This window comes from Theobroma cacao, chromosome 4 (assembly GCF_053813885.1).
Source record: "Theobroma cacao isolate CCN51 chromosome 4, ASM5381388v1, whole genome shotgun sequence".
Lineage (NCBI taxonomy): Eukaryota > Viridiplantae > Streptophyta > Magnoliopsida > Malvales > Malvaceae > Theobroma > Theobroma cacao.
Window position 1 is genome coordinate 33,793,634 of NC_142642.1, and position 20,200 is coordinate 33,813,833.

The 20,200-nt window shown below is 33.8% G+C and overlaps 1 protein-coding gene across 1 annotated transcript; it reads right to left on the minus strand.

The window, feature by feature from the left end:
• Window positions 1-26: 26 nt before the first annotated feature.
• GCN2 (protein kinase family protein) lies at window positions 27-19,723 on the minus strand. Its single transcript, XM_018119960.2, has 30 exons — window positions 19,575-19,723; window positions 18,711-18,779; window positions 18,562-18,621; window positions 18,365-18,470; window positions 17,979-18,083; window positions 16,007-16,432; window positions 14,405-14,530; window positions 14,216-14,302; window positions 14,004-14,090; window positions 13,793-13,904; window positions 13,043-13,160; window positions 12,160-12,214; window positions 11,739-11,905; window positions 9,832-10,016; window positions 8,974-9,122; window positions 8,497-8,746; window positions 7,087-7,369; window positions 6,913-7,006; window positions 5,671-5,751; window positions 5,483-5,539; window positions 4,629-4,760; window positions 4,465-4,548; window positions 2,719-2,827; window positions 2,509-2,645; window positions 1,667-1,774; window positions 1,119-1,204; window positions 922-1,024; window positions 698-820; window positions 457-589; window positions 27-321 (listed from the first exon to the last, which is right to left on the minus strand). Exons 1-29 carry the CDS (start codon window positions 19,721-19,723, stop codon window positions 479-481), a joined length of 3,759 nt encoding a protein of 1,252 aa, XP_017975449.1. The 3' UTR covers window positions 27-321; window positions 457-478.
• Between the last annotated feature and the right edge of the window lie 477 nt (window positions 19,724-20,200).

Genomic DNA, 20,200 nt, shown 5'->3' on the forward strand with positions numbered 1-20,200 from the left:
AGAGAGAGATTGGAGCGAACAAGGTCTTACCCAAACCAACAAATATGATGTATTATTGTGATTTTCCTCCGTGATAACTATATCATTGATAATTCATTTATGTTTTTTCCTATTCTATTGAATACATTGACCTGTGAGAGCTTACATAGTTACACTAGTTTCGACTGAATTATGTAGCATGTAATATAATTTCACTCATAGTACAACAAAAACCTAAAACTGCAAAAAACTTCTCAGCAGCAAATTCACGCAAATCGATGTACACGGTTTGCTTCATCTGGGGCAACAGGAGACAGCAGATAAGAAATCCTTGTCATATACCTATTGTTTGAAGGGTCAATAACATGCATTCAATTCACAATAAAATGAGAAAAGAAATCTCCTCTTAAAGCATCATGATTATATTCTGAAAATCATAGCTAGTAGGGATGAATCATGACTAGGGCCAATAAGAACCTGATATTTGATGAAGACAGAACTAGCTCCAAACTAAAGGGTTTCTAAATTGTGTCCCCATCGCATTCAAGAGAAACCTGACAAGATCTTTTCTCTGCACCTCTTTCTCCTTCTTAAGATCAAGATGACGAACCTAAAGATATTATCATAGATATGTAACAAATTTTGATTTGATTAAAACGATTGCAGCAGCAAAAAATTTAAAACGAAAATAAAAAATAGCCTCCCAAATTAGAATTACCTTAACAAAGCCAGTTTGAGATACACCCATGTCTGTTATGATAACAAGACATTTTATCTCATGTTCACTTGCATATTCATATTGCTCTGTGAGGCTTGGATCAGGTATAGGAACAAGCTCAGCCTGATGTATAAGAATGACAAATGAGTATGAAGCAACCAAGATAGTTCAAACAACAATATTGCATCGTACATTCAGGTTAAAAAAAAGGTACTATATCCAACCTTGATATTCTCCTTCCACAATTCAGCGACAAGTTCCATGCGTTCAATTAACAGACCACCTCCTCCTCTTGAACAAACAAGGACGCTGGTGGTAGCTTCATTTCTGCAGCAACACAAAGTTGATGGCCCAAGAGTATGGTCAAAGAATAAAATTTAAGACATAAAAGACGAAGATAACCAATAGGAAGAAACTGCACCTAATAGGCTTGAAATCTACAGGACAATGCTGGATTATAGTCTCAAGTGCAAGGCTGGTACCAACAGTACCTGGAGGATTCGTTTTCTGGATGGAGCCAGAAAAAAAAAGAACATTTATCGCTAACTAAATATCCGAGATGTGCTATTATGCTTGAAATTATGTAACTATACCAGGGTACTAGCAAACAAATACTAGTAAAATTAAGCAACCCTGGTTATTTGATTATGAATTACAAATGCAGTTAAGACTGGGAACATTGTCATGGATAGTAATCAAGATTGCTGGAATACTAATCCACTATTTATAGTAAGTATTAAATTAAATGAGAAATGGAAGTAAAGTGGTTATATAACTTTTATTTGATAGTTCCTTAGACATAAGACAGCACCTCATAAATTGACTTTTATTACGTATTGAAACCACTCTTACCTAGATGAGTAACTGTGTGTTCATTACACATTTATGTTGCATGGTCAAGTGCTTACGCATATACAAATGTATGAAAAAAATGAAAAGCAGGAAAGGAATCACAGGTGCATAACCTACATATTCATGATCCCACATTTGATGAAGCAGATAGTCATAGCGACCACCAACAGCAAGCAATGCACCTTCAGTAAGTGATCCAGGATGGTTCTCCTTTCCTAAGTATATCTGGGCAACAACTTAGAATATTAGTTATCTAGAATACTGGCAGTCGTGAATACTGGTAGAGAGTCACTTTGACTGTTGAGTTCAACACTTTCATTTGTATGGCAATGTCAACCTCAATTCCAACCAGTGATAGCAAGTTACAAATGGGTTTTGCAAACGCACATTTTTTAGTTAGTGATAATGGCCGCATCAGGTTAGCAGTTTCTCCTATAAAATTAAGTGACTGCAGATAAGAGAGAGTGTCAAACAGTAACTAAAACAACAATTGTCAGTGTTTCTCATACATAAATGGGTCGCACTATAAAAATCAGACCAATTGTCCAAATTTTCTTCACTTTGTACAAGCCCCTGCCTGGGCTATTTCCAATGCAATTCAAACAAATCAAATCCAAGAATCTTGAGATGATGGGGTTGAATAAAGCATTGGGATTAAAAATTTTGGGCACATTTCATGAGCATCTAAGTGCAAGATAATGAGTTCAAGTGTCCAAGATGAGCCACTTTAAGAAGGGGAAAAAAAACTAAAGAGTAACATAATTTGGAGTCATGAATATGCATATCAGAAAGTTAGCAATTACTGTCTCAAAGATCGATGCCTATGGTAACTATGATCAACAATCACTACTGTGACACAATGGTATGGTAAAGGTTATATAAACATATGCAAATGAGCATTCACATTCGACTACAAAGGACATAAACAAACATACACACATAAAGGTGGATCGCTATACCTGAAAAAACAAATCTCTATGATAGCTCTCAGTTGGTGGCATAAGTGCATCTATATAAACATGTTTTTCAATCCTCCAGACCCTCAAGTAACTAAAGAGGTCTGACAACTCATCCAGCGCTTTGCGGGTAGGTTTATCTGCAGGACAGTGGAGCTTGAAATAAGTATAATACCTCTCAATGATTCCTCAGATCAATAATAAAGACCATACCAGCTGGTAAAGCTCCCCTCAATCGAGGAAGGGCCTGGTCTGCAGCTCCACAGAATCTTAAACCAACAGTCTGCAATCTATTTACGGTAGCTTCTGCTAACTTGAGTTCCTGGAAAAAATGAAATTTAGAAAAGAACACATAAACCATTGAATTAAGTTACATCAATAACACAGGATTTTCCTATAATTCACTTCACGAGTTCTACACAATTGCATTTGACAATGATCAGGCTCTAGTGACCGGAAACACATTAATTATATGACTACTGCCAAAACAGTATCTATTACTGCATGCACAATCGAAAGTTACTTCTCTCCTGAACAGTTGACTCATAACATCCAAAGAATTATGAATCATCCTACATGAATCAGAAAGATTCATTTTTAAGTCAGAATTTGTTCACTTGGAATCTGGATTCTTCTATCAACGCACACATACTAAAAAGTGGCTTTTTATCACGATTGAATAATTAGGAGACAAATATTCTTACCCTACTTTCTCTTTGTTCTAAAGTAACTTCATGCATTTACATGTGCTAATGAGAATAAGAAGCAAAAAGTAAATAATTTTTTAAGAACGTATTAAATAACAGCCAAAATATTGCATTACATTTTACAAAATTCTCATCATTCAGCAACATAGCTCAGCCCTTTTAAACCAAACATAAAAGAAGGGAATTTACAAGACAGGGCTTTCGAGCATCATATCATGAATCATTGGTTCTAGAACAACATATCAAGGTCTTATGAATCATGTCATATAAGAGAAGTAAAGAACTTGGCAGTTAACCAACACAATCAAAGTGAACCTTGCACTTTATTATGCATCAACTATAAGAAAAATGTCCTGACCAGATAAATAATTGTTTCTGATTTTGGTGTAAAAGAATTTTGTCTTCTTTAAGGCAGCTAAAATTATCTTGTATGAAGTCCAAACCCCATGACCCTAATCAATAGCATTAGTTTGTCATAGACCATCGAAATGCAAATTCAACATAAGAGATCATTCTAATGAAACTGCTCACAAGACTGTCAGGAGGACAGGTACATATATATATATGCCGCCAAGCTATCCCAATTTGGCAGGTCATATACATTAAAAATCCCCAAAAGGGACATGAAGCCCTAGCAATCTGCTAAATGAGGTTTCACATCCAAAATTCCCTAGGACATGTCAAGCATGCATCCTCAACCCTCAGCTGTGTCATATCATGCCAACACTGGCAGTGACCCCTAAATTGTCAAGTCCAAGCAACATGGGTTGCCACCTCCAGAAAGTTAGAACATTAACTAAGCAGGAACCATATACTGCCCAAGCTGGGTTCTTCATCCAAAATATTTTTCAAATCAAATAAAAATTCAAAATGATACACTTTTTGACACATTTCAGACGCACTATCAACCAACATGGTGTGCTTCTAAACTTACAAGTACAGTAAGCACAACAATCCTTGAAGTCTTAACAACCTTCTCTGGCTAAAATCGTGACTTTAAATGAGGACCTGGTTGTTCTTGGAAATATAGGCCTTATCATAAAAACCACCAACTGCATGTATATCTGCTTATTTAATTGTAATCATGTAAGCAAATACTCAATAGACACAAATGACAACAGTCACTGCAACTTTATAAGACTCTTGAGTAGTACAAGGTCAGTAAAACCATTATTCCAATGGCAACTTTTACGGCTACTTAACATAAGGACAGGCACATGCATTAAGTGTGTGTTCCATAGTTTCCTCAAACCTGCAAAAGCTGACGCCTTATCACAACCCACTTTAACTTCCATTCAGATGATTGAGGACGCAAAGAAGCCATCATCGAGAGAAGCTTCATTCAATTAAGGAAGCAATTGTCAGATCAAAACTTCACACACTCAACAAAATGCATCTTATAAATCAGCAACATACCTCAGCTACTTTCTGTCGGTGCTCTGCATTGATTCCTGCCCAAGACCAAATTGCCTCAAGCAGGTCCCCATGATTAAGATGAATATCACACAATTCTGAGTTAAAAAATCGAGTTAATATGTCCATTGTCACCTGCAATTGAGTGCAAGATGAGTCCTATAATGAATCTAATACTAGAACATGGCAGCACATAACCACATAACAGATTACTCAAGCTCAGTGCAGGCATGACATGGTAATACAGATCCAGTAGTCCTGAAGAATTATATTCATAATGAATAAAAAAGCTATAAAAATTAACATTTTGGCCCTAGTCCCTTTTCAGGTTGATATAAACAGTGCTTTTTAATTTCTCTGGGAAAAATGAATAACAGATCCTGCTTTTAATTGAAGCCCCAAAACCTTCCTCATGAATGGTGACATGTCTAGGAAGTAAAGTATCCAAGTCACTGGAAAATCACAATTTAAATGCAGCGACCTTTAAAGTAATTACAACATCTTCAAAGCATAATATCACAAACGTAGGTAACATAACATCAATTCTCAGTTGTAAAAGGAAAGTAGCCATGCCAACATTTTACAAGACAATCCAGAAGTTATTTCATCAGCATCCCAGTAGGACTAACTATGATACAATTTGGTCCCAAGCACATCACTGAGAGAGAGAGAGAGAGAGAGAGAGAGAGAGAGAGAGAGAGGAATGGCTAGGTCTTCATTTTAGTTTCAAGGTGAATAACAGTCAAGGTTGAGCTAAAAACTCAACCAGGTATAAGATAGAACAACATTATATAACCAGGGAAACATAGATAGATAAATAGAGAAGTAGAGAATATAAAAAACAAAGAACACAGTACCTTGAGAGCCTCTGCCTCTGTCAAAGCTGACGCACCTCCAATAATGTCAAAATCACCCTATTGGGAATCAACAGTCGTATTGTAAAAAATTAACATAAGTTTTGACAAGAAAGCACTATAAATGTTACTAACTCAAAACATTGTAGGAAAAAAGGTGCATCACAGCATAAGTTTTACAATTTTTATACCTGAAGATAGCGGTTTGGAGGTGAATGACCAATTGCTCTTCTATAAACAGATGATATCTCATATCGCTTGAATGAAAATTTCTAAGAAAGACAAAATGGAAAGTTAAATTATTTAAAACAGATCTCATTCAATTATCTAATAACAAGAGCAGATCAGAGACAAAAAGATAAGCATGTATGTGAAAAAACCAATGAGGAAAAAGCAGTTATCTTATTTTGCAAAACAGTTCAGCTTCAACAAAACTAAATATATAGATAAATATCAGTATAAAAAGAAGTACAAGCCACTGAATTATCTCCTCAATTCTGTTTCTAGAGACTTTCAAGAAAATCTAATACTTAGCTAATAACCAATTTGCTACCTAGAAGTCCTTCTAACATCTTTATTTCAATACTTGGATACTATATTTTCAATACTTGGATACTATATTGTAAGTGAAGCTCAATTGCAAGAAAAATCTTGTGAATTCCATACAGTCATTATATCGCAAGAACAGATAATGGAAAGGAAACACAATTTACTTCTAATAAGAAAAATACAGCAACATATCTCTTGAATTCAAGAATTTCTTCTGAATCTTAAACCAATTGAAATCATTTTTTACTAACATCAACAGCTTCGCAACTCAAACATTAAAATGCATTTCTGTTAATCATATGAACTAGCAGCCAAACAAGCAACAGTGGAAGTTTATAACCTATCCTAAGTTAAGAAATGCAAAATATTGTGATATGATTTAAGATAACAGAAACTTTACAAAGCTGGTCTAAATTGGGACCACATAAATGGAGAACGTGGTATTCACCAAGCTTGTACATTAAATAGTACCTCTGTTCCAAAAGTATTGCCATAGTTGACCTTTTCAAAAAGTTATGACAAATTTATTTAAAACTAAACAGTTAAAAATCCCTTGAAAACTTAATGAGTCTAAAAGGGAATATATGAAAATAAAAGATAATTTTGATGAAAACAACTCAAAGCAACTCAACCAAGCCTTAGAGCCAAACTAGTTGAGATCGGCTTCAAGAATTTATATTGTCAATAAACAATTATATGTCAATGAATCAACTTTATAAAATATAAAGACAAATATGGCTTGAAAAAGTCAATGCAATAGTAATTTTGAAATGGAGAGAGTAACTGGTTTACGTTTGCAATGTCCCAACAAAGAGGAACAAAAACAGAAAGATGATAAAATGAAAACACGGGTCCAACTTTTGAGAGAAGTTTGTACACAATACCTGGTTTGCTACTATCCAACTAACAAATGGTAGACGCAGCTCATGACAGAGTTCAAGCATATCTCCTCCATGAGTCAGAAGTTTGACAGTATTCCTTACCGTACAAAACCAAATAAAATTAGCCAGCAGTACGTTTTAACAAAAAAAAATGAGGATTTTGACTAGGAGGGGTACCTATAGAACTGTGGACAATCATCCAGCAAGCACATGGGTATTATTTCAAGATGCTTAGCACAATGCTGTTTGAACACTTCCCTGGAGATTTCAGCAACATAATCACGAAGTTCTGTGTCTAAATCTGCAAACTGGATAGAAGAAGTATCATGTTGAACCATTCTCAATCTACCAGCATTCTGGTGATTGTTTTTCATCCCTAACATTTCTTCATCAAAAATGGCATGCACAACTTTGTCATAAACACTTGTGTCCTCGGAAGTCTGCATTGTACGTAGAATATCTGAATATAGAAGGGAAAGAAATTAGCCAACTGGTGATTGAATCAAGTGGCTAAATTTTGATTATGCCAAACTAAAAGCTCATTTATTCTATTACGACATGTTGAGAATTCTGCCAGAGCTTAAACAGCAGACAAACAGAGAGCAATGGCAGTTCATCTTCATATTTTGACTATATTACAACTTACAGGCTAGTTATGCATCAATATTACATTAAAAAATTACTTAAACTGATTAGAGAGCTTACAATTATGTACTATTTCCAGTTTTAGGTAAATCATAAGAATCCTTTTAATAAACTAACCCGCTCCCCCTTCTCCCCCTTTCAAAGTGAGAGAAAGATTCAGTTTTTGCCCACTGAAACAAGAGCATGACAGATGATTTCACAAAATTCCTATTAGCACACTTGAGTCTAACTTGGATAAAAGTTTATCTAAGAGGTCTTTTATGAGTTAAATTGAGAAAGAATATTATTCTGGTTAACAAGTATGCATGTGGTTGTCATTAATCAGAAAAAAAATACATGCTAACTGACACCAAAAGGGGTGCCTCCCTTGTGCGCAGGAAGGGTACAAGACAGGCATTTAAAAAAAAAAAAAAACTATCATTCAATGCCCCCTTAGCACACCAGGCAGTTTTACATTAAACTATCCTTCCCCCTTTAATTGCACTTCATAAGCAATATTCCCTAAAACATTCTCCCATCTTTTCTAATATCCTTCTTTAGCCAGAAAAAAAAAGTACTATGTTGAGCTAAACATTGGAGCAAAACCTTCTAACTACTAATTTTAATATTTCCACTTCTTGCTTAGTAAGAAACTCATTTTAACACTGCTTTGTGTTTAAATTACATACTCAATATTGCTCAAATATTCATTCAAAGATGTTCATCGCTTAAAGGATGTTTGAAATAAGAAAAGCTACTCAGAGTTGTATGTCCATGTATGTATCAATAATTTGTAATATGCTTTCCTTTCCTTCTCCCTCTTTTTCCTAATCATTCGAAAACTAATGTACCAATCACTCATAAATTCAACCTTCAATAAGAATTCACTTACGAACATATGATAGGTAAAATATGCTCGCATGAAGACCCAGAAAAAATGTTGTCTAGAACTTAGTTACTTACCATCCAACAGCTCATATTCCATTCGTGGAGGAAAAGCATTTTGCAAAAGTTCCGTGGCAGATGGGCGACCAGAAGGACTTTGAGACATTAAGCATCGTAATAATGATGCCTGTTCTGGAAAATCAGCTACCCATGCAGCAGGAAGTTCTCCTTTCAGTTTCAAATCAGATAAAACAATGTTTCTCTCCATTGCTGTCCCAAACGGATGCCAAAGCTCAAAGAACACAACTCCTAAACTGAACATGTCAACCTGGAAGATAAAACAACTAACAAAAGTTGTATCATAAGCTATGAAACAGTAAAGTGCAAATAATCTACTAATAAGGTATTTGACTCAATGCTAGGTGCATGCATTCCTGCTCACAGAGCTGGATTTGAATCCCACTTCCCCTTACCCCCTCTCCCAACAAAAGAGAAAAAAGAAAACGCATACTGCTTGAACTAAATAATAAAACCAAAGAAGGTAACATCATTCACCTTCTCATCAATCCTTGGCCATTCCTGCTCAATTTCAGGTGCAGTGTAAAAATAGGTACCAACTTGACCAGTACCATCAACTGAAACTCCAGGTGTATCTATTGGGAAACCACCATCCTGGTCCACCTGCTCGAACCTCAAGAATTTTGCTGAAGCCAGAGGAATGAAAAAACAAATTTTATATGTAATTTTCAATTTTGGGCTCCTAATATTTAACTAATATGGCCATCACATAATTTCTTCACTGACTAGTAACACTAACTACTAAATCACACAAAAAAAGGCCCTAGACCTGCCCCTTTCAAAAGAGTAAAATTAAACAAATAAGCAGTAATAAGTTGAAAGAATAGAACAATATTCTCTTCAAAAAAAAAAAATTGGTGATTAAGAGAATCTCTTTCAAAAGATCAAACATTCACTTATATTTTGTACACATGCTAGCACTTGCCTTTGGAACATGATATATGATTTAATTGCCTTATTGCTTATAGAAGCTTCCAACAAGGAATAATGGTAATTTTTGACAGCACGTAGTCATCAAGCCATTGTAAAGCATAACTTATGAACCTTTAATTCACTTTGGTTCTCTTTTGGCTTATTGTATATTCAACAAGCCAAAAAAGCATTAATGAAATTCATTTAAAATGTGTAATCTGCTTTATTTGGAATTTAACAAATCATGACTATAAACATTATATTAATATGTAAATGAAGATTTACTATAACATTCTTTCAAATGAAATGAGTTCCACTTTTGTTTGGTTCCATAACTAATATGTAAAATAGATAAAAAATCTCTCCCTTTAAAGCATAAAGGAAGCCAAAAGGTGATTTCCTAATAGCAAATATGTATCTTACCAAGACCAAAATCTCCGATTTTAATATCGTTGCGGGCATCAAAAAAGATATTGTTTGGAGTTAAGTCCCGATGGATAATTCCTTGTCCATGTATGTGTGCCAAGCCTTCCACAATTTGGCGAAACAAATGCCACGCTAATTCCTTGTCAAAATGATTATACGATTCAAAGACTTCACGAAGAGTCCTTCAGACCATAAAAGAAATGAATTAGGGGAGTTAGGACTGATAAGAACAAAAGAACAAGGAATTTCCCAACTACTTTAATAAAATATGAGTTAGCAATAGAGTAATGAAATCATAGAAAAGCACATGAACATATATATATGATGAGCATAAACAACATAAATGCAAATATACATAGCTTTAGTTCCGTGCGATAAACCAGTTGATGGTTTTGTATTAATATTATTAATTGGAAAAAATGTGACATTTCAATTTTGAGTTTGAGAATCCTGAATATAATTTCTGTAGTGCTTAATAAATATACATATATGTTTTACGTAATGAATAATTAGTGGAACAAATATTTATGTTTTTATTAGTAAAGTTGTTTATATCTCAAGTTTCAATGACGGGTTTTTCAGTAAAATATCTACTGGCCTGTATTCAATATTATAGAAAAGATTGTTTAACCAGGTTAATATCTTATAATTATAATTTAAAATATCTAACCAGAAAAATTGGAAAATCAATAGTGCCAACACCACAAATTTACAACATAAAACATATCATCTTTGAAAAAATAAATCTTCAAAACCAAAGCAAATCAAGAATGAAAAATTACATGCAGAAATCAAACAAATCAAAATTGAAATTAGAAAACTTCAGCAAGACCAAAATGAAATAAGAAAACAAATACAATCTTTCAAACACTCAAAGACTCTTCCAGAAAATTCCCCAGAAACTGAACAAGAATCTGATCAAGAAAACTAACCAGATTGTTTAATCTGGTTAATCGGGTTAATATCTTAACATTATAGTTACCTGTTAAAATTATAATGATAAGATATTAACCAGATTAAACAACCTTTTCTAAATATTGAATAAAGGCCATTAGAGATTTTAAAAATTAAATTTGTCTTTCAAATTCAAAATAGAAAGAGGCAAATCTAATCGATTCTAATAAAAAAAAAACATTCAAAAATTCCTATGCATACATACCTTTTGGCTATGGTTAAATTCAGAAAGGAAAGATAAACTATGAATTTGATATGTTTGAATTCAAAATTTATGTGAAATTTCCTATCTCTGGTAGATTTTTATTTTTGAATTTGAATAATTTTTTGAATAGAGTTATTTGATGAATAGCATAATTTAGATATTATCCTACATATCAAGAAGATAGGTTGTCCACATAAGCATCCATGTCAGCATTCCTTTTATATATGTGTGTGTGTGTGTGTGTGTGTGTGTGTGTGTGTGGATATCAGTTCAAGAAAAGCAGTCTAACATGCAGCAGAAGACTTCACATAATTTTCTATGAAACTTTAAAAGGAAAGAAAAAGGATGTTGAACAGAAACACCTCAAGTCAATAACATGCTTCAAGCAGACACATTCAAGAAATCCTATTCAAATAATTTTCCCAAGGAGTTTCTTTTAACTATCCTTTGTGAGAACATAAATTACACTCTTGCATTACTTCACAAGGATGAAGACTAAAGCAAATATAATTACCAATAATTGATGGTACAATCAACCACATGGTGACATTAAAAGAAAATAACCATAGTATCAAGAATGATGTTCAATGATTATCTACAGCTTCACATTAGTTCACTTCTTTTATTCTTATTTAAAACAAGAAAAAGAAAGTATAAAAAAAATGTAAAGGGTAAGAAGTAGATTATTCAGAATAAGAATTTAGGACAACCAAATAAATAAATAAAAGAAAAATAAACGTGATACCTAGGGCAATATTCCATCTGAATATATAGATATGTTGACTCAAGTTTGTTCTCCTGTACAGGGACATCAGTCAAGCCTGTGCCCTTACTGAAGGTGGAGCTTGTTGCAGTCCCTGAACCCCATGCAGTATCACCAGAAGAACTAGCAGCTCCTGTTTCCAACCATGCCTGGAAGTTTACAAATATTTAGAACTTCATAGAAGACCAAGTGGGTGCAATTAGTTTCCTAATTTTGAAGCAAAAATATTTCTTTTCTTTATTTTCCTAATATCTTTCCCATGGTTAACGCAAATTAGGCTGTCAATTTATTACCTTTCTATAAGACCTACTTAAGAAAGAATGGTTAAAGATTGTTGGTAAAGAATCAACAATTTCAAAAGTTGCAGAGAGAAACAAAATGGTAAAAAGCTCTTCAGCCTTACCTGATAGTAACGGACAACATGCTGATGCTGTAAACGGGAAAGTGTAGCTACCTCCCTAAGTACCTCACCAGTCAACATTATTGATGCATTAGCACAAATGAGAAGGTATCAAGCATGGTAAAAGATGGAAGGTATTGCACTTAAAGAAAATATAATACAGATTAGAGCAAAAATTCAGATACTGAGAAAGTAAACAAAATATGGTTTTCAAGTAAAGCATTAAACAATTGTATCAAAATTCGATGCCATAAAGCAATGTCTTAATGAAAAAGGTGATTTAACTACAGATATAATGTTGGAAGATAATGCCAATTGGAAGCAAGAAGGATAACCAAAAAAAAAAAAAAGTCAGAAGTGAAGCATTCGTTAAACATGCAAGATCATGCTGATTACATTTTGAGAAAGGAAGAAGAAAAAAGAAAAAGGCTACACCAGAGAGATCTATACCAGTCCATGATTAATCTTCTAAATAAATGCAACACAAGTTGACCAAATCCTAAGTCTGAAGCTGACAACAAAAACAAGAGTTAAGAAGACTTGAGTACTCCTATGCACCAAATCGCACCAACATTGCCAACATCTCCATTATATAGCTTGTTTATATTGAGTACCATGGCAGTATTAAAGAAACCGACACAACGGTAAACCTAAGGTGTAAATGGAGGTTGCAACTACAGCAGATTAAGAAACTAAAAGCCAAGACAAAATCCAACTGACAAATACTCAAAGCATAAACCCGTTTGCTAGAAACATAAACATCAGCAATTTGGAAGCACCTTAATTATGAGTTCGTTTAATAAGTGATAATTACAACATTTAGCATCTTTAGAAGTACATAACTGTATCCCTCTATTTAAAGTGATAGTATGAGAAACAAAGTTACCTCAAGATTCGATCATTAACAGGCAGGTTTTTGTCCTTAAGGCAAATTTTCTTCACAGCATACTGTCTTCCATCTAGCTTATTTTTGCACAATACAACATGGCCAAAACCACCATGGCCTATTACCATCAAAAGAAGAAGTCTAAGTAGTCTTAAAGTTTACAGAAAATTAGGATAATCTTGTAAATGAAATGCTACACACGGCTTAAAAGAAAACAAAAACAAAACAGAACAAAGAAGTCCATAAAATAAGCATTATATCAGGTGAGGTTGGTAAAACTAAAATATTGACAAGGAGAGATTGAAATATTGAATTACATAGCAAAGTTGAATGCCACTTGGGCTTCACTCAGGCGGTAAGGTGAAAGGGGTTTACAGTAGAAATCCTTGGTTCAAGATGTTGTACCAAAAAAAAAACAAAACACAGAAAGATAAACAGAGAAGTAGCATCCAGAATCCAGCATTGCAATAACAAGGATTCCAAGCAAGTAAGGTCCACTATTTGTGGAGGCCATTTTCATTGTGTACAAATACAACATTACCACTGTTCCTGTGCAGGTGAATGTGAAAACTTCAAGAACTTTCATCGTTTGAAACATGAATATGTTAACCTGATCAACTATCCAATATCCAAAGCAAAGCCATTACAGCTCTACAATTTAGTTCTAAGATCAAATCAGGATCACCAATATACTTCTTCAACTGGAGAAATAGATGCATATGAAAAGGTATAATGGAAGAAATGTAATACCAAGGGATTGTAGCTCCTCAAAGTCATTGAGATATCGAGAGCTTGGGAGAGATGCACTTTCCCCTCCCAAATCAGAAGCAGGTTTCCAAAATGCAGAAACTTTGGATGAAACCTGAATAAATGTATAAAAAATTATAATGAGAATCAGAATTGGGGCTCATTGCCAAAAAATAAGGACAACAATAAAGGACAAGGAACAATAAGTGACAACCATATGCTGACAGAAAGTGTGATCAAAGGTTTTATTGAATGTTGAAGATGATTTAAAAGCTAAATCCCGCACCCATTCTGAGAACATCTGAATTCAAATCATCAGAGAATCACCATTTAATAAAGCAAGCAGATTTCAAATATTTTAAATCTAAAGACAGTCATACTTTTGTTTTCCTTTTTCCAACAAGCAGAATGGTATTAATGACATACACCTAGGTTGTACAGCTCTGTTATAATCTGTGGCAGCGAATCATTTAATGGTCCTTTAGAAGCACAAGCAAGGCGAAGCAGATGAACCTATACTTGTAAATGAAAATGTATTAGACAAAGTTGTCCCTTAAAGCAAATTAAGTTTACATGTTGAAAAATAAGAGAATTGAGAAAATGTGAAAAAGTTACCATCATTAGATCTTTTTCAATGGCTTCTGATGCACGATCATCAGCTAAGGATGCAGAAGATAAGGACTCCCAAGGGTCACTTTCAAGATCACCATCATCATCCTCTGTTTCCTCAAGAACAATATCCTACAAAATTAACTAATGCCTATGTAATGTTCCACATAGAATTAAGCCATGAAATAAAAATGATTTTGATTATTACAATTTAGTGTTTAATGGTCGCCCATTCTTTAATCTTGTCAATTTGAACTTTCTTTAGGTGCCAAATTTAAGAACTAACACCATAAATTAATTTAGTTTTACAATTTCTAAATCAATGTATCTCCATTCTTGTTCCATCTTCTTTTAAAAACAACTTTTCTTTATTGTACTTTGTGCAAACATTTCCAACCCTTCATTTTTGCCTTTTGAAGAGCGAGAAGCCCTAGAATTCTTGCAGTTACTTATCTCATGTCTTCAGACTAACAAGGTTCACATTTAATTTTACATCAGGATAGAAACAATAGCATTGTTCCAGCCTGCTTGGTTTTAAGCCCTCTTGTCCAGAAATAGTTATCCATTCACTTGCAAAAGAAGGACAAGAATAGAGATTCCACACAGTGATGCTAGTAAATCAGAACAGCTTTGACAAGTTACTTTGTCATAAAATATATAAAACACTTTACAAAGCCCATATTAGTCACTTCACTAAGGATCCCACTCAACTTGTACAGGCTTCTTAGACACAGAGTCCTGTGACTTTTACACAGTCACCTACTCGTGATGCTGATACAGTTTGCTATGATTGGAGCTTCTCTCCAATTTCTTGATCTTTGGTCTCAATTGTACATATATATTTACTCCCCCATCATACTTGTTTCAATATTTTATGGATATTTACTCCCCCCTCATACTTGTTTCACAAGTAACTTATGCTTCTCATATTCTCGTGACCCAGTGTTCGATACAATACAGGTAAAAGGGTGGATGAAGACAACACCCAGGTTATGAAACAAGATAAGGATATATTCAAGTAAGATGAGTTATTATCAGGTTTAGACAAGCTGTGACATTATAAATAGGAAAGCATTTACAAGAAAAAAGAATTATTTTGTGCACAAATTTTCAAAAGTATGTGAATTTTAAGAAGACATATAAAGCAGGAAATAAAAATGGTCTGCATTACTTCAAGATCTATTCATTCAATTGAAAGCAATAAATTATAAATATACATTCTTCACTCAGATTGAAATGATCATTTTTCTTCCTTCTAATTTTAACAGGATGCAAAAAAGGACCGGAAGAGAGAGAAAGAGAGAGAGAGAGAATTTTTTTTCATCTATAGACTGAGGGGGATGTTCTCACCTCCCCCACCCATCAGCTAGGATTTTTTAAAAGTCATGTATTTAAACCATGGAGCAAAAGCAATCATACTGAACAATAAGTATCTCTGTAATCCAATTTCAGCATATAGTTATGAGAAATTATATTTTTGTGAGCATGTAAAAACTTCAAGGAATGTTTTCTACTATAGCAATGTTAGGCAGCAGAAATAAAAGTAAAATAAGAATGCTAGAGATAAAGATGCTTTAAAATATCAAAAACCAAGCCAGTATGACTTACCTCTTTCTCACCTTTCATGCCATTTCTACCCAAGTCCTCCATTAAAAAATTGCTTGAATCAGCAGTAGATATGCTCTTACTGTCATCTTCACTTTCTTCTTTAAGGTTATCCAATTTTGCAACAGGTAAAGGTGACAGAACTTGCTTTTTTTCTTGCATTGCCAATGACATTGGATTCTTCTCAAGTTTCTTTTCTCGAACATTATATCCCAGTTTTGAACCATCTGATAGATGTGACTGTACTGCAGAAACTATACCTCTGTTTTTGTCCATATCCATAGGCCAATTCCATGACTCTCCAGATCCACTGAAAAGATCTATAAAACCATAAACAAAAGGCCCCCTAGAAGAGCAACTCTTGTTACTTGAAATTGCAACATCCTTCTGGAGCAACTGGCCACTGCTTCCTGTGGTTGAATATAAAAGCTTCAAAGAAGAAGGATAAATCAAGACAGGATACGTAAATAAACAAGCAGAAAAAATAGAAGGAAAAAATACCAAAAGTTAACATGCTTTATCTTATAAAAGAATGAACAAAAAGCCCAAGTCAACTACGTCTTAATTCCAAAGGTTGCACTTGGCTTCATTAAGCCATTTTGTCTGTTCCATTCAATTAAAGGTTACAACCCATGAAGGATCAAAGGAAGCTAAGTCTTCTATTTTTCTTTTTAAATGACCTCAACTCATGTTATTTTTAGTCTATCCGTACCTCTTTTAGTTTATCCAACTTGGCACAAATCGATCTCACATAACAGAGTATCCCTAGGTCTAAGTTGCATATGATCTAAGTTGCCTCTCCCTTAATTAATCCTAAATAGGCACCACCTCTATCTTCTTATAACTAATATCTTATTTGGTAGGGCTAGGAATCTATCTTAACATCCTCATTTCAATCAAATTATTTGTGGAGATGCCATTTTACCACCCAACATCCAGTACCTATTATAAAGCTGTACATGATGGCTATTTCACCAAATTTTCCTCCAACCTAGGCAATCACTCATAGTCGGACGATATCCATGCAGCACTTCTCCATTTTCCTGCTCTAATCCTATGCTGAAATATCGCCTTAAGGTTCTTCCTTAGGGCCTAGGGTCATCAAAAATCAAACATAAATACTGAAACAATCACTCTGAGGAACTTCCTACTTATTTATTTTAACTTTATCTTCCTCTCTAGTTTTAGTTTTAGAAAACTTATACTTTATATTCAGTTTTGGTCCTCCTTAACATAAAATGTTCAAAATCTAAACTACTCCTCCCACCTTACTCACATCTACTAAAATATCATCTGAAAATAGTATGAACCAAGAAATATCAGCTTGAATATTCCAAGAAAGTTCATCCATCAATAAAGAAAAGAGATAAGAGTTTAGACAGATTATAGCACTGTAATAGGAAGTCACTACCATCACCTCACTGGTTGTTAGAATTGAAACTACTTCCTTATACATATCTTTATCTTCACTCATACTCCATATTTCTCAAACCAAAGGAGTAGATATTATTAAATGAAAAAAAAAAAAGGAATAGATATATATTTCAGAGAGAAAAGATCCCCACGTCCCTCTTGGCAACAAGAAAAAGAAAATTCATATAGAGATCTCCATAAACAACAAACTTATATTTTGAAAGCCATTCAGACAAGCAAAGAAAACATCTTATATAACCAACTTATGGTCCACGAAGGTATTTACATGTTAATTTAGAGCAATACCTCAAACAAAATCAATAAATGAAAACTAGATAAAAAATTAAAGTTCAATATGTTAAAAAGAGACAAAATCACATAAAATTATCAAGTATATAGAAGACATCATTAAGCACAACATGGATAGTAACTGTGACAACTTGAGCAAGGGATACCAGGAACTGCTCATGAAATCAAACTAAAGGAATGAATTTGGATCAATAAAAATAAATGGCAAGAAGAAAAAATGAAACACTAATTATTATAGAGGACAAAAGCATACAGATTCATGTGACTGAGCCACCGGAACAATTTCTGACAGGAACTCTTGAGCAGCTTCCACCAAATTAAAAATCATTACTCGTCCTTCTCGTGCATTAGCATTTGCCTGGAAAAAAGCAAGTAGAGAAAATAGTAGTCACTAAGTTTACAACATGCCAAGCAAAAAGCAGAGCACAAAATGGTTATGCTTGTACAACATAAATTCTGAATTTCTATTTTTGATAAATACGCAACATGCTCTTAGTGGAAAATAATCTGCACTAACCCAAGCTTCTAGAATGATAAAGACAACATGCTACCATTTATTATCAGAGATTATCAGCATTATTTATTGCTGTCACCAGCAAAGCTTTTATGAAATAGATAACAATACAAGTCAATCCAAACCTGATCATTAAGCAGAGACAAAAGATTATCAGCCTCGCTTTTTGTCAGGCCTTTCTCTGGAGTGATCTGCAACTTTGGGCACTTGTAAGGATAACCCGGCAAGCACCTGATAAACAAGGAAAAGAAAAAATGAAAAGAATACATATGTTGATGTAAAATGAAACATAAAACAATATTCATCAATAATTTTAACTTACCTAACTAAGAGGAGAGCAGAAACATCAAGGTCCTCATAACCCATATCCTTCGAGTAAGGCCTGTTCAAATTTCATAATTTGCAAAACTAAGATTAGGAAAAGTAAGAGCTCACCTAACAAGTTCGATACAACACAAAAATAGCAAAAACCTGAGCTGAATACTGATTTGCAGAGGTGACCCGGAGACAACTTTGCAGTCTTCCTGAAATATTGCACACCTAAAAATACAGAAATTTGAAATAAAATGCAATTCTATGTGCCAAAAAATTCGCTACTTCAAATTCCTAAAACAAAGAATAATTGCAAACATGCTAAAGTAAGAGTAAAAAAAATTTCAAAAGAGCCCCTCAATTTATGATGGAGGGATATGTCAATAAAAGTGGGTTATTCTTTTACTGGAAATACTATAAGAGTTCAACATGTTAATGCAAAATTCAGTGCATCATAAATTAATAATGCAGTTTTAGGGAAAACAAAAACAGCTAAATCAATATATAAATAAATATATATAAATGTATATATTATTTAAGATATCAAAATCAAACAATACTAAATTTAGTGTAAAGAACTTTAACCTTAAGCACAAATCTATCCAAATTTCTTAAGTTCTATAATCATTTTGTGAAAATTTATAATAGGCCTCCAATCTATAATCATACTGGCAATAGGTGAGAGGCCTTTCCCGTGTTTGAGTATCCAGAATACTGAAAATTTAATCGACCCGGGATATACAAGTATCACCACTTAAAAACCTTCAACCAACATAAGCTCAATAAGACCCTTAATCTTTTCTCAACCTCGGCTAACCATTCCCAAATTCTACCAGTAGTCCTCCAAAATTTAACTATCAAATCAAAATATCATCGGTCACTATGCCCTATTTAAGATCATATCCATTATCCTCAGTAAGTTTAGCACAAACGATGTATTTTTGTTATATAGTTTGAATGCAAAGATTAAAAAGGCGCAATGAGAAAAAGGATTGAGAGGGTAAAAATTTATTGAGAACATACAGAGCAGTGATCTCTTCAGAAAGAAGCTCATTATCATCTCCATCATGAGAATTATGATCTTTCAGAGAAGCCCTTCCTTTACTCCTCCTCCCTCCTCCTCCTCCTCCTCCTCCACCTCCTCCTCGTTTCTTTTTCTTTTTTGAACCCATTTCTCACATCTAATCATCCAGAAGCCAAACACGGCCTTAATTCCTATATGGATCTTTGATAAAACCCTGGATGATGATGGGTTTTATTTATTTGAAGTTTAGGGGAGGAAAAAGTTCGTAATAAGAGAAGAAATGTACGGAAGAAGGGAGAGATTCCGTGGAAATGGTGGCTGGGCGCTGAAGTCCCGGTTTTGAACAGAGAGACGTATGCAGAAAGATGTTAGACGACAACTTCCTCACCTCGACTAGTACAAAAAAATATTTATAAAATGTTTTAGCTCTGGCATAAACTCTTTTTTTTTTTTAAATAATATATTTATATCAAAATATAATGTGAAAATAAAATTTTCATAATTTTTTTAATAAAATTGATAAAAGTAAAACACAAATTTATCAAAAACATCAACATAATCTATTTAAAAAAATCATCAAATGATTCGATTAGTAATTTATTTCATATTTATTTTATCATTTTTT

Coding starts and splice junctions, on each gene's coding strand:
- GCN2 (XM_018119960.2), bottom strand. CDS start 19,723: ATGGGTTCAAAAAAGAAAAAGAAACGAGGAGGAGGTGGAGGAGGAGGA. Junction 18,471..18,561: donor TCTGCTCTCCTCTTAGTTAG/GTAAGTTAAAAT, acceptor CTTGTTTATCAG/GTGCTTGCCGGGTTATCCTT. Junction 1,205..1,666: donor AAATGTGGGATCATGAATAT/GTAGGTTATGCA, acceptor GGCTCCATCCAG/AAAACGAATCCTCCAGGTAC.